Source organism: Aegilops tauschii, chromosome 7 (assembly GCF_002575655.3).
Source record: "Aegilops tauschii subsp. strangulata cultivar AL8/78 chromosome 7, Aet v6.0, whole genome shotgun sequence".
Taxonomy (NCBI): domain Eukaryota; kingdom Viridiplantae; phylum Streptophyta; class Magnoliopsida; order Poales; family Poaceae; genus Aegilops; species Aegilops tauschii.
This window is the reverse complement of record NC_053041.3, coordinates 48,359,840-48,371,995: the sequence shown is the minus strand read 5'-3', so window position 1 is coordinate 48,371,995 and position 12,156 is coordinate 48,359,840. Positions and strand designations below refer to the sequence as shown.

Here is a 12,156-nt window from a genome sequence, read left to right as displayed (position 1 = left end):
AAAATCATCTCAAGACGGGAAATTTGGATTCAACCAAATTTAGCATAAGTTTACAATTTGAGCATTCTCTCAAGAATACATATCAGTCTACATATATCCAAAACATATATGAGAAGTTCAATGTGGATATATCATACCAACAAAAGGTACATGGTCGATATAAGATATATTAACTTATATCTCAAGCCCACAATAAATCCTGGGCAATTCCATCAGGAAAATCAATATATGACCATGATATGATGAAATGATATTGGATCTTTTATTTGATCCCAACAATGCCATATATGTAACTGAATTCACTGGAATAGTCTTCTCATGGAAGTCATCTAAATAGACTTTAACGACTACTTCCACTAATCACTCTAACATAATTGCTTCATCTAAAAGCATTGCCAAATATGCATGGCTCAGCAGAATGATTAACCACTCAAAATCATGTGGTTGGGATTCATCGGAATCACATAACTTGATTTGACAAGATGCTACCACTTGTGTTACTCAAAACTACAGGTTATATGAAGAGCAATATTATAATGTACATTGCTAAAAAATACTTATCCTCACGAATTATAGACAAGTGAGGAAACAATATGTAAACAACGTACTTTGAAAGTCCTACAGGTTATTCATAATGTCATGATCATATCAATGGAATTTGTATTACACATATTCCAGGTTTGCAAAGTTCAGGGGGAGTAATCTCCCAAATCTATAACCTATTAACAATCCTATGATTGCATATATTGTCCTCTTTTTCCCTTCATGAGTTTTTCCCTAATGGTTTCTCATAAAGGTTTTTAACGAGACAATATAAACACAAGTTCCCGTATATGCCATATCATTTTCTCCTTATATTTTTCCCACTGGGTTTTAAAGGAGTTTTCAATGGCATATCATATCGCACCCTTTTCCCTTATGAGTTTTCTCTCAAAGTTTCTCATAATGGTTTTTAACGAGGCAATATCTTATCAAAGATCATACGTCATACTTTCTATTTTCCCTATCGGGGTTTTTAAAGAAAGTACTCAAGACATATTAATTGTTCTCTAAACTCACTGATGGGTTTTCTCCTTCTTCAAAGGTTTTTATCGTATGAGTTATCAAGAGACAATAATCATTATATGTTGCATCATTTTCTCCTTATTATTTTTCCCATTGGGTTTAAAGGAGTTTTAGCAACATATCTACACTATTCTCCTCATATTTTTCCCACAGGGTTTTTTTAGGAGATATTTAAAATTATTCAAAGAATTTGTCAAGATGATGGATATACCCAAGAAGAGGCGTTGTATAAGGGGGAGTGTTAAGAATAGAATAGTTGCTTATTAATTAAGCTAATTAGGATTAAGTTAATTGTTAGATAGGTTGCTTGGTTCTCAAGCAACTATGTACTTCCTTGGTTCTCAAGGCAACTATGTAATTCCTTGGCTCTCAAGTAACTTAGAGTTTACTTGACTCCCAAGTAACATGTGTACTTCCTCCTGGGTATAAATACCCCACTTCTATCATGAATAAAGACTGATGGATCATTTTTCATTCAAACTCTCTCGTTCTTTACTTTCTACTTTAAACAGTGAGGAGCAACTTCTTAGAGCATGGTTAATAGTATAGTCCGCTGCTGCCTATAAGCCAGTGCCATGTCATCTACAACCCATCTTATAGCCAACATGTATAATAGTAGATCAAAAGAGTGTATTATTTTTTTGTTATGTGTCCCACCTTTCATTCTCACAAAGTGCCTAGGAGCACGTGCTAGAGCTGACTCTTCACGAAGAGCCCGCTTACCTTCTCTCTCCTCTTCTCTTTCCTCCAACTAAGCACAAATATACTAGTTTATTCCTTATAGCCCGCTGACTCAGCTCTATTGTACTTGCTCTTAAAGAATGTTACATTAACAGTAGCTGTAACCACAAACCCGCCACACTTTCATCCTTAGCTTGTTCCTGGGGAAAATCGTGTCAGTCTACTACCGTCTTCCTCCTCCCGTGCCTGTCAACCTGCCCTCCGGCATACGCCGAGCAGCCATCCACTGTCACCCGTGGGCAGCGTTATTGGTACACCGCCTCCGCCCCTTCTTCTTCAGCGCCGGCGACCACCGCGCACCACCACAAAATACCCCATTGGCATTTTCAGGAAACCATGTCATGTCATAACAAAAAGTTGATGCTTTCAAATTCAATGAAATTAGGGGGTTTTGCCGTTTCATCATTGATTTTTTTGGGGAACATTTTATATGTTGCTTCACCTTTGCATGGAAGATGAAGACATACCTGTGTTATATGTCTTCTCTGTGTGAATGTATGATCACACACATAACTTAGCATATGTGTGGAGTGGACTGTGATGGGCTCCAAATTGTAAAATTATGAACTTCATATTTGACAAGTATGATGCCAATATTATCATATTATACTTCCTCCATTTTTATATACAAGGCCACAAACTCAGATTACATGTACCAAGGTAAAACTTAATGCAAGCTTGCTTTTCTATTTGTTTACTGGGATAATTAATATGCAACATGCATGCAAGGAAACTGAGTGGAGGAAGTAGCTAGTGTCATTATGATTGTAAGCATGCAAGTAGTAAACAGGTTGGTAGTACAATGAAATATCATTAATTCTTTGCTCGATTACTGTTGGTGGCCTTGTATAGATGCAAAACGTATATTCCATAGTGGCCTTGTATAAGTAAATGGAGGGAGTAGTATTATTGAGGACGTTTGGTCTATGGGTACATATGTACCCTATATGGATTTATTTTTTAGTAATTCAACAAAAAGTCAAAAATTTCAGAAATTTTTTTTGAAATAAACTTGATCTTCCATTGTACTCGTGAGAAAAGTTCCACAAAAAGAATATTCCTCTTTGACTTCTTTTCAAAAAAGACAAATTTTTGTTCAAAATAGCATGAATAGTGGCCTATAATAGCAAATAAATTTTGTCTTTTTCGCTGTGAAGTCAACATTGGTTTTTTTTGTGAAAATTTATATATTAGTGCGCAAGTAAGTCAAGTTTATTCTAAAAATAGTTCTTAAATATTTTGACTTTTTGGTTTATTTTTTCCATATAGGGTGTATATACAACCAGGAACCAAAGTATGTTTGCCGTACCTATATCAGCTTCACATCACTAGCCCTGTGTACTTTGCATTCTATCACTCACAAAACAGCATTCCAAAGCATCATAGAGGTTGTAAGTGTACCGATTTTGTAGCCGCATTTGCTTGCTCAGTTTTTGGGACATTCTGTTCGATTATATTCAGCCCATAAAGTTTCATCTCTCACTGCAAAAAAAATTGTTGAGAAGACCTCCCGCTGTTTTTTGTAGAAATCTCCCACTGTTCTATACTCCCACTATCCCCAAATAGATGATGTATAAATAAATTGAGTAAAAAAATCAATGCCTTTTAAGTTTGACCAAACAGATACTCCTATAAAAAATATATCAAATGAATATCAATATATCCATCGCCAGATATACTTTCATAATTTCCGCAAAAAATGATGTATTTTTGTAAAATGAATTGAGGAAATTTATTTTCATGTTTTTTTAGAAGAATGTCTTTCGTTAAAAAAATTGAGGCAAATGTATTTTCATAATTTATTTGGATTATGGCGTACATGGGCTCAAAGCATTAATAATAAGCCTATAATGGGCTTGGGCCATACGTACAGAGAACTAACCCACCGTATCCACCAGAGATCTAGGCTCTCCATCCACTCCACTGTCGAGTCTCCAGCAATGGGTAGCCAACTGCCGCCGCCGCCGGCTGCGTCCACGGCCACCACCCACGCTGCCGCCGCCGACGGAATGACCACCACCATATCCTCGCTCGGCCAGGACCAGCTCCTCGAGATCTTCCTCCGCTTGCCCAACCTGCCGGCGCTCGTCCGCGCGGCGCTCACCTGCCGCTCCTGGCTCGGGGCCGTCCGCTCCTCCCGGCCCTTCCGCCGCCTCTTCCGCGCCCTCCACCCGGCGCCACTCCTCGGGCTGTTCCTCGAAGTCGACGAAGATGCCGCCCCCTCCTTCGCCCCCCTGCGCCGCACAGATCCCGACGTCGCCGCCGCCCTCCGGTGCGGCGACTTCTTCCTCACCTCCCTCCCCGTGCAGGACGGCGCGTACACGGGCTGGGGCATCGTGGACTGCCGCGACGGCTACATCCTCCTGCGGAACATGTTCTCCCTCGCCGCCGTGAACCCCATGACCTGGGCCGTGGACATCATCCCGATGCCCGACGACGTGAGGGCTGGGAGCGGCCTCAGTTTCGGCTTCCTTGGTTTCCATCTGCTGTCTTCTGAGGAGAACCCCTGGTCGCTCCGCGTGGTCTGCGTCTGCGCGGATGTGTCTAGGGTTCGTGCTGCCGTCTTCTCGTCCGAGACATGGGATTGGGCCATCCACCCATGGGTTGAAATTGGCGGCGACAACAGCCTAAAGTACAATGCTGGCATGCTGGTGGATGGTTCCGTTTACTGGCCTTTCCATGGCGAACACCGCATGATAAGGATCAACACAGCCACCATGGAGGTCATCAATGTGGATCTACCCTTGCAGGTGGATGTGGAGAGCTGCAATTACAACGCTGGGGAGACTAGGGATGGTCAGCTATGCATTGTCTATGCTGCCGATGATTTTCACCTCCATGTTTGGATCCGTGGTGTGGATGGTGATGGAATTGGGATTTGGGTGCCGCAGAACATACTCTCTTTGAGTGCAGAAATTGGTCGGGTCACTCGGGGCTGGCTGGGCCACCTTAGGGTTGTGCAAGTTAGGTCTGGATATGTCTACTTGTCCATGAAATGCATTACCCCTGTTGGCATACTCCGCTGCTGGTTCTTATCCCTTTCATTGGAGACCATGAAGATTGAGTCACTGATCCACGGGACATTTGGTGACTCTGCCTATCCGTACATTATGGCCTGGCCTCCTTGTTTGATTTGTCATGATGGGAGCAGCACTGGGCATGAAGTTGAAGCTTCTCACTGAAATCTGCACTTGTTCGTCTTATATGAGGAAATTAATGCAAATTTGCAGGTATGAGCTTACTTAGCATTATAAATTACTCCGTACTTACTTTGTTGAAGCAAAATAATATCTACTTAGTTGCCTTTTGAAAACTGGAAGATCGTGCCTTTCTATCTTAATAAATAATGGCTTTGCTCATAGATAGAAACCTTTAGATGCCTGATAACCGTTGGTACAGTTCTGGAGCTAATGAATTTGATTGAAGACTGGATTTTCATCTCTGCTGCAAATTTTCTATATATGGAATACTGCTATGTTTTGTTTGCTGCCAGGCCCCATTGATTAATTTATTTCTACCGTTTCTGTTTGTGTTTGTCATTTTTATAGAGAAGAAAAAACACAGGACTGCTAGTTCTGGAAAGCAATCGCAATAAACTCTGAATGAAATCAACTTTCAGATATGCATCTGTGATTCTGACAAGAATCCCTTGTTATACACTTCGTGTTCTTTTTGCCGCAAAATCTCTTCATCTTTTAGGCTGCAGATTGCCTTGTCTTTCAACCTTTGTTGTTCTTTGTTGCGCGCGCGGCTAATAATATAAATCAGCTTATAAGTGCTTAATTATTTTTTAGCTTGTTCCTGACCTAACTTTAATGGTTGGCGTAGTTACCTGCTACTTGTTGTACTTCTATTTCACTTCACAATGTTAGGCAGTTGGTCCCTTTGTTGACTGGATATCGAAGTGTTTTGAAAGTAATTATTGTTTGTTGCAATCTTTCTGCACCCGCGTAGCTCGGTGGTACTGTTTTGCTCTATATTACCTGCAATTTATGTTCAGTTTTTGAGAAGTTGTCATATAAGATCTGCAAGAAAGCTGATTTTGAAAATGTCAAGTGTCAACTATGCTCAGTTTCTTCGGGGTATATTTTTTTAACACAGTTTCTTCGGAGTACAGGACCACCTTATATTGCAAGAAAGTTGTTGCGCTTCTTGGTTATTATTTTTTAGAAAGAGTAGAATTGCACAAGTTACATCCTGAAGCATTGCACCAAAGGGCAGAGTTTGCACAAGATTAAGACGCTGATTTGATGTAGACTAACATGTTGCTTTTGTGACGCAACAGCAGCAGGGGAGATGTGCGTTTTTGGTGAAGAGGACGAGAATCTGTGGGCGGGCGGGTAACTGCAAAGTCGCGTGCTCGGCGTCGAATGCATTTATGTTGACTGATCATGTAAAGTTGGGGAGTAGACCAGATGCATTTAATTTGATCGGTTTGTAAAAGAATTTGTTGCCAGATTGTCTCAGGTAGTGAGTGGTGAATGCTCGAAATGATATGGTGAGTCAGCTGCTTTGCCAATTGCCGTGAACAGTGTAATCTGCTGTCGTTTCAGAACATTCAGTGATATGGTGAGTTGAAGCTTCTGGATGTTGTATTCAAACACAACATTTTGTGGCTAAGGTTTCAGAATGGGTATAGATGGGTTCAGGGGAGTAGTGATTTCACTCGCAGAGATTTATTTCAGGGAACTCTCACCTATGGATTCAGATAGGCGGAGAGCGCATCCCTTTCGGAGCTCGTTTTATGGAAGTTTAAATTTCCTTCAGCTGCAGACATTTTGTGGAATACTGCTATGTTGCATCGGCTGCTAGGGCTCAGTAACCAATTTGTGCTGTTCATTTCTTGAGAGAAACCAGGACTCCTAGTTCCTACTTTTGTGCCTGGAAAGTTAAGTATAATAACCTTTGATAAATTGAATCGTTGGACACGCATCTGTGCTACTAGCAAGAAATCCCTTTATACATACTACCTTTTACTAGCAAGATCTGCTCATTGTCTGATAACAACTTGCTTGTGGCTTGTTATGCATATATATTTTTGGTGGCTTAGTTGTGACTTGCTATAAGTCGCATTTTGGTTCGCAATATTAAGTAAGCAGTTGATGCCTTGGGGAATACTAGTACGTACTAGATATGAAAGAATCTTGGACGTAGTTATAATAAAATACGAGTAAAATGGAATTTCTAAATATGTGTCTCTGCTTGTAACCAGAATCCTCCAGTACACATACTATTTACTAGGAATACTTCTGAATTGTCTTTTTTTTATTCACTAGCTTGAGCATGCGCTTCTTGAAGTTTGGTTGTTTCTGCTGTATATGCCCAGCTAACAGCATGATTTAGCTTGTACTGAGTGCTTAACTAAAAATTTCATATTGGGTGGCTTATTGGTGACTTATTATACTTGTATTGAGTTCATGATATTTAGGCAGTTAGTGCCTTGATTGGTGAAACCTAATACTAAGGAACTGACTGGTCATTCTTCTGCATCTCTATATGCTTATTTTCAGGAATAAAATCCATGTACTGTGAGTTGTCATGATATTAGGCAGTTGGTGCCTTGATGAAATCTGGTAGTATCAAACTTATTGATATCTTTAGGAATGGAATCCGTGTCCTATGACTGATGTATTTACAAGAATTGGTTTTGTTTTGCCTGTTTATTCCCTCAAGTAGTTTTGAGTTATATTGATTATTGTACTGCTTTGATCATGATCAGTACGTCGTAACCGCCACTCTCCACGATAGGATTAATTGTTCATTCTGTTCAAATACTACAACAGTAGGAAAGGGCACATGCCCATATCCCATTTAAGTTGAGAGATGAGTTCTTGGATGCCAGGTTCTGGCTTACCACATAAAAGGGTGTGGCCACCAAAAAAATGCACGCTCTCGGACGATCGATCAATCGAACACCTGAACAGGTTGTAGGGGGTACTACAGTGGTAGTAACACAATGACTTGCACCACATTAGTTGTTCTTGGCCTTGGCCTGACACAGAGTCGACGCAAACAAAGACCTTGTCTTCTAGGGGTGCGAAACCAACCCAGTTCAGCCTTGACACCTGGAGCTCCTTGGCATCTGATGATACAGAACAGGTTGATACAGGACACCTGTTCTGAAGGGGGCACCGGTCCCGGACCTGACGACCATCGAGGCATTTTTCCAAGATAGATAGCACGGGGCTGCTAGTTATAGCAGCAAGAAGCAGCACCGGCTCCTCAACCGGCAAAGGGCAGGGTCGGTCTAAACTCTTGTACACTTTTGATGCAATGCTTCAGAATGTATGATGACCTAGAATGTATGCTTTCAGAAAGAGCGACTTTCCAGAATGTGAATTAATGCCAGTGATATGAAATATTAGTAGTATGACGACCGATATGCTCCAACAATGCTCTTATTACGAGGTCGGTCACAGAGATATCAGCACTCCCACTTGTCCGATTCAATGGTTCGTGTCTTATGTCGGTTACCAACCTTGATTAGGATATCCCAAATAGGTAAGCACTTGGAAGCCAATTCTTATGTCATTAGCTGTGCATGCAACAAATAATAACTAAGTAAGACATCTTAAGAAATGAATAGATTGTGTAACAAAAAACAGAAAACAAGGAAAATCCTATCAACAATCCACACATCACATTAACAAATACTAGTAGTAACTAATATGAAGTATGGGATTTTTGTCAGAAGCACATATTGATGTTTGAATGAATTTTTCATTTTATTAAAATTTGGAACTACTTTTTCATGGCAAATGAGTAAGAACTGGCTGTACTGAACTACTGACATAAGTTTACCCAAATACATGACATAACAAATTGCATACAGTGGACACAAATCTTGAGACATGATGATTTACCATGGTATTCCCGCATGGCGTCAGACCAAAGAGCTGCGGCAGAGCACACATATTGGACTAGTATTTCTGTATCTCGTGCGGTTGGCATTTTTCACATTCTGAAAATGTTTGCAGCTTAGTTAATTAGCTAGCCGCACAGAGTAGAGTCGGTCTTTCTGAAAGCAGCTTCAGACTGCACGCTCAGGTCAGCATCAGGATCTACATCCTGAAGCACTAGTCCAATTTACACAAGACCCTTTTGCAGGCTGCTTCTTGCTGCTCTAGTGCTATCGTGTAGAAATGCCGCCTTTTTGACCGGTTGCTTGCAAGATGAAGCAGCAGCGTCCTGGCAAGTTGGGGACAGACACTGGACTGGACTGGAGCATTAGAATTCCTCAAGGCTTCTTTTCTGCATTGGAACTGCCTAATATCACAAACTGAATACAAGTATAGCAAGTCGCCACAAAAGTGAGGTGCATATTTTTGGTAGTATTACATTTTATGATTTTTAGCGGAATTAGGAAACCAAAACCATTTCTATTTTTTTTACAGCTGGTAACAAGCCACCTACCAAAGATTCATAGGTGCTGGAATTTCCATTCAACTTTCACATCTCTGCCAGTGAAATCACCACTCCCCTGAATCCATCTATGCCCATCCTTAGTTCTTCACCGCAAAATGGTGTATCTGAATGTAGCATCCTGAAGGCTGAACGCAGTTGTTATATAATCGAAAAGGAGAAAAATGGTCAGTTGTTGAATGTTCTGGCATGACACTAGATTACCCACTTCATCGCAATTGGCAAAGCAGCAGACTCACTACATCATTCTGAGCATTGACCACAATCTAGGCAATACACTCTTTCTACAAATCCGTCATCAAAAGCCTTTGATTCCCAACTTTACATGAGCAGTGAACAGAAATGCAGTTGCGAAAAAAATGCAACATGTATCTTGTTGCAGGAACACATAGAAGAGTCTGGAGCTGCTGTTGCAAATTTTGCAACAAGGCAACAATGGTCTTTTTTTTTTGCAGCAATACTAAGAAGAGGCAAGGGTTTTGTTGCAGAAATGAGGTTTGCAGCAAGGGTTTTGTTGTAGGAAAATAGAGGACAAAATTTGCAACAAAGGTCTTGTTGTAGGAATGAGATTTGCAACAAGGATCTTGTTGCAGGAAAATACCGAAAAAGGCTTTCGCCCCGCTTTATATATAAAGCAATGACCAACAGCAACCCGATACAAACACACCCCCACAACACACGCACACACCCAAGGCAAGATACAAGGCGCTGAGCGCAACAACAACACCCCAAGCACACAAGAGCAGCCGGGGTCCTCGACCGTGAACACGCCACCGCGAAGAGATGAAGCCGCATACGACGAACCGTGGGCTCCAAGGCGATGCCTTCATGAAGGATACGACACCGGAGTGCCGCCACCGCCCGACCCGAGGGTCAGAGTTTCCCCTGGAGCGACACGACGGGCAATGAGAGCCGCGAAGACGCCTTCAAGAAGGGAACGAGCTTCGCCGCCGCCGGACCGTCCGAAGATAGAACAGGTTTTCACCCCGGCCAACACTCACCACCACCGAACGCCACACCCCCGCAACCACGCCGCCCACATGGCCATGGTCACCGGGCAGCACCGAGCCACGGGCTCTGCCCCTGAGCACCGTGCAACCATCCCCAAGGCCGCCGCCCCGGCATCCAAGACCTAGACACCACCTCCCCCGTGACCCGCCGCTACCCCAACCAACCTGGGGGTCCCCCAACGCCGAGACCCAATAGGCCGGTCAAAGTAGCCTCCATCGACCCGTCCTGCGGCACCGGGCGCGAGACGAGCTTGGTCCTGCTGCCGGGTGCGAGACAAGCTCAGTCCTGCTGCCGGGTGCGAGATGAGCGTGGTCCTGCTGCCGGGCGCGAGACGAGCTCCGTCCTGCTGCCGGGCGCGAGACGAGCTCCGTCCTGCAGCACCGGGCGCGAGACGGGCAATGGACCGTAGCCGGGAAAGAACCACCCATTCGACGAAGATAGCGCCGGGCAATGAGACGAGGCATCGAAGGCCAACCCAAGCCGCTCACGGACCGCCGCTGCCGTGACACGATCCAGACCACCGCCATGAGCCACCACCACGCCGTGGCAGCCCACATCCCCGCCGAGACTCCGAGGGACAGCCCCAAACCGCCCACCGACGGCCATGGGCCAGATCCCAGCTAATTTGGCCGACAACCGCCGCCGCCCCCTCCCGGAGACCACCGCCACCACCACCCGCATCGACCGCACGGGCGATGCCGCAGCCACCACCAGATCTGCAGCTTCCGCGCCCATACAGCTATGGCCCGCCACCAGCACACCAGCCGGCATGCCTCACCATGCTAGAGGCTGGCCCAGCCTAGCCGGACACCGCCCCCAGCCCGCGCCGCCGCGGCCCGCGACCCTTGTCGTCGGGATCTGACGAGGAAGCCTCGAAGCAGCCAGCCACCTCGCCCGCCCCACGCCCAAGCCCGCGCCTCCAGAACCACGCAGCCGCCGCCGCTCCACCGCACGGCCGCGCCACCGGCACGCCGCCCGGGTCGCCGTCGCGCCGTCCCGTGCGAACGACGCGCTCCTCACCGCGGCCCTGCGTCCCGCGCCGCCGGAAGCCATGGGAGAAGGGGAAGAAGGCCCCGCCGCCACCCACGCCAGCCGGGCTTCGCCCGACGGCGCACTCTGGTGGCGGCAGGTGGGAGGGAGGGTTGGGGGAGGGTCGCTGGCCGGCGGCGGCTAGGGTTCGCCCTGCCGCCCGCGAGAGCGGCACGGGCGAGAGAGCGTTGCAGGAAAATAAAGAAGCAAAACTAACGGCTTGCGTCATACAATCGGACGACTCGCGACCCGGCCGATCTTTTAAAAAGATCAGCCGGCGGACGTGTAGCACACCCTAATAAGTAAACCAAAACGTACTGAACATATATAGAACTGAAAATCAGCGAGTGAGAGCCACCTGTACCCATCCTTAGTTCTTTGCCACAAAATGTTGTATCTGAATATATATAGACAGCATCTTGAAGGCTGAACGCGGTTAAACAATCGAAGGAGTGAAACGGTCAGTTGTTCAATCTTCAGACATGATTACACAGCTCATGGTGGTAATTGGCAAAGTAGCGGATTCACTACATCATTCTTAGCATTGAACACACTACTAGAGACAATCTAGGCAATACATACATCCTTTCTACGAATCCATCATCAAATGAATTTGATTCCCGACTTTACATGATCATTCAACATAAATGCATTCAAATGAATCCATCATCAAACCAGAGTGTTAATATTGTGTGAATTCTATCCTTTGATGAAATGCTTCAGGATGTAACTTCTGCAAATTCTAATCTTCTAAAATAATAGTAATAAAGAAAAATGGCTTTCTTGCAATAAGGTGATCTTGTACGCCCAAGAAAGAAACTGAACATAGTTGACGGTCGACAAATTTTTAGAACTGGACAAAAATTGCAGTTTTTTTTTTGCGAAAGG

At 44.4% G+C, this 12,156-nt stretch overlaps 1 protein-coding gene and 1 long non-coding RNA gene across 5 annotated transcripts; one reads left to right on the top strand and one right to left on the bottom strand.

The window, feature by feature from the left end:
- Positions 1 to 3,672: 3,672 nt before the first annotated feature.
- Positions 3,673 to 6,385, top strand: LOC109756922 (uncharacterized). 3 transcript variants are annotated; one of them, XM_040396917.3, is made up of 2 exons: positions 3,673 to 5,036; positions 5,924 to 6,085. In XM_040396917.3, the coding sequence occupies exon 1, from the start codon at positions 3,747 to 3,749 to the stop codon at positions 4,986 to 4,988; it is 1,242 nt and encodes a 413-aa protein (XP_040252851.2). In that variant the 5' UTR covers positions 3,673 to 3,746; the 3' UTR covers positions 4,989 to 5,036; positions 5,924 to 6,085. The 3 variants fall into 3 exon arrangements, with proteins under 3 accessions (XP_040252851.2, XP_040252850.2, XP_020171350.3); XM_040396916.3 differs by lacking the exon at positions 5,924 to 6,085 and adding an exon at positions 6,095 to 6,385 and having other exon boundaries at positions 3,675 to 5,036; XM_020315761.4 differs by lacking the exon at positions 5,924 to 6,085 and adding an exon at positions 6,092 to 6,385 and having other exon boundaries at positions 3,716 to 5,036.
- A 1,140-nt stretch (positions 6,386 to 7,525) lies between these two features.
- Positions 7,526 to 11,481, bottom strand: LOC141026401 (uncharacterized). Of its 2 annotated transcripts, XR_012188483.1 has the most exons (3): positions 9,220 to 11,481; positions 8,670 to 9,057; positions 7,526 to 8,341 (listed from the first exon to the last, which is right to left on the bottom strand). It is a non-coding gene; the product is annotated as an uncharacterized lncRNA (long non-coding RNA). The 2 variants fall into 2 exon arrangements; XR_012188482.1 differs by lacking the exon at positions 7,526 to 8,341 and having other exon boundaries at positions 8,507 to 9,057.
- Between the last annotated feature and the right edge of the window lie 675 nt (positions 11,482 to 12,156).

Coding starts and splice junctions, on each gene's coding strand:
- LOC109756922 (XM_040396916.3), top strand. CDS start 3,747: ATGGGTAGCCAACTGCCGCCGCCGCCGGCTGCGTCCACGGCCACCACC.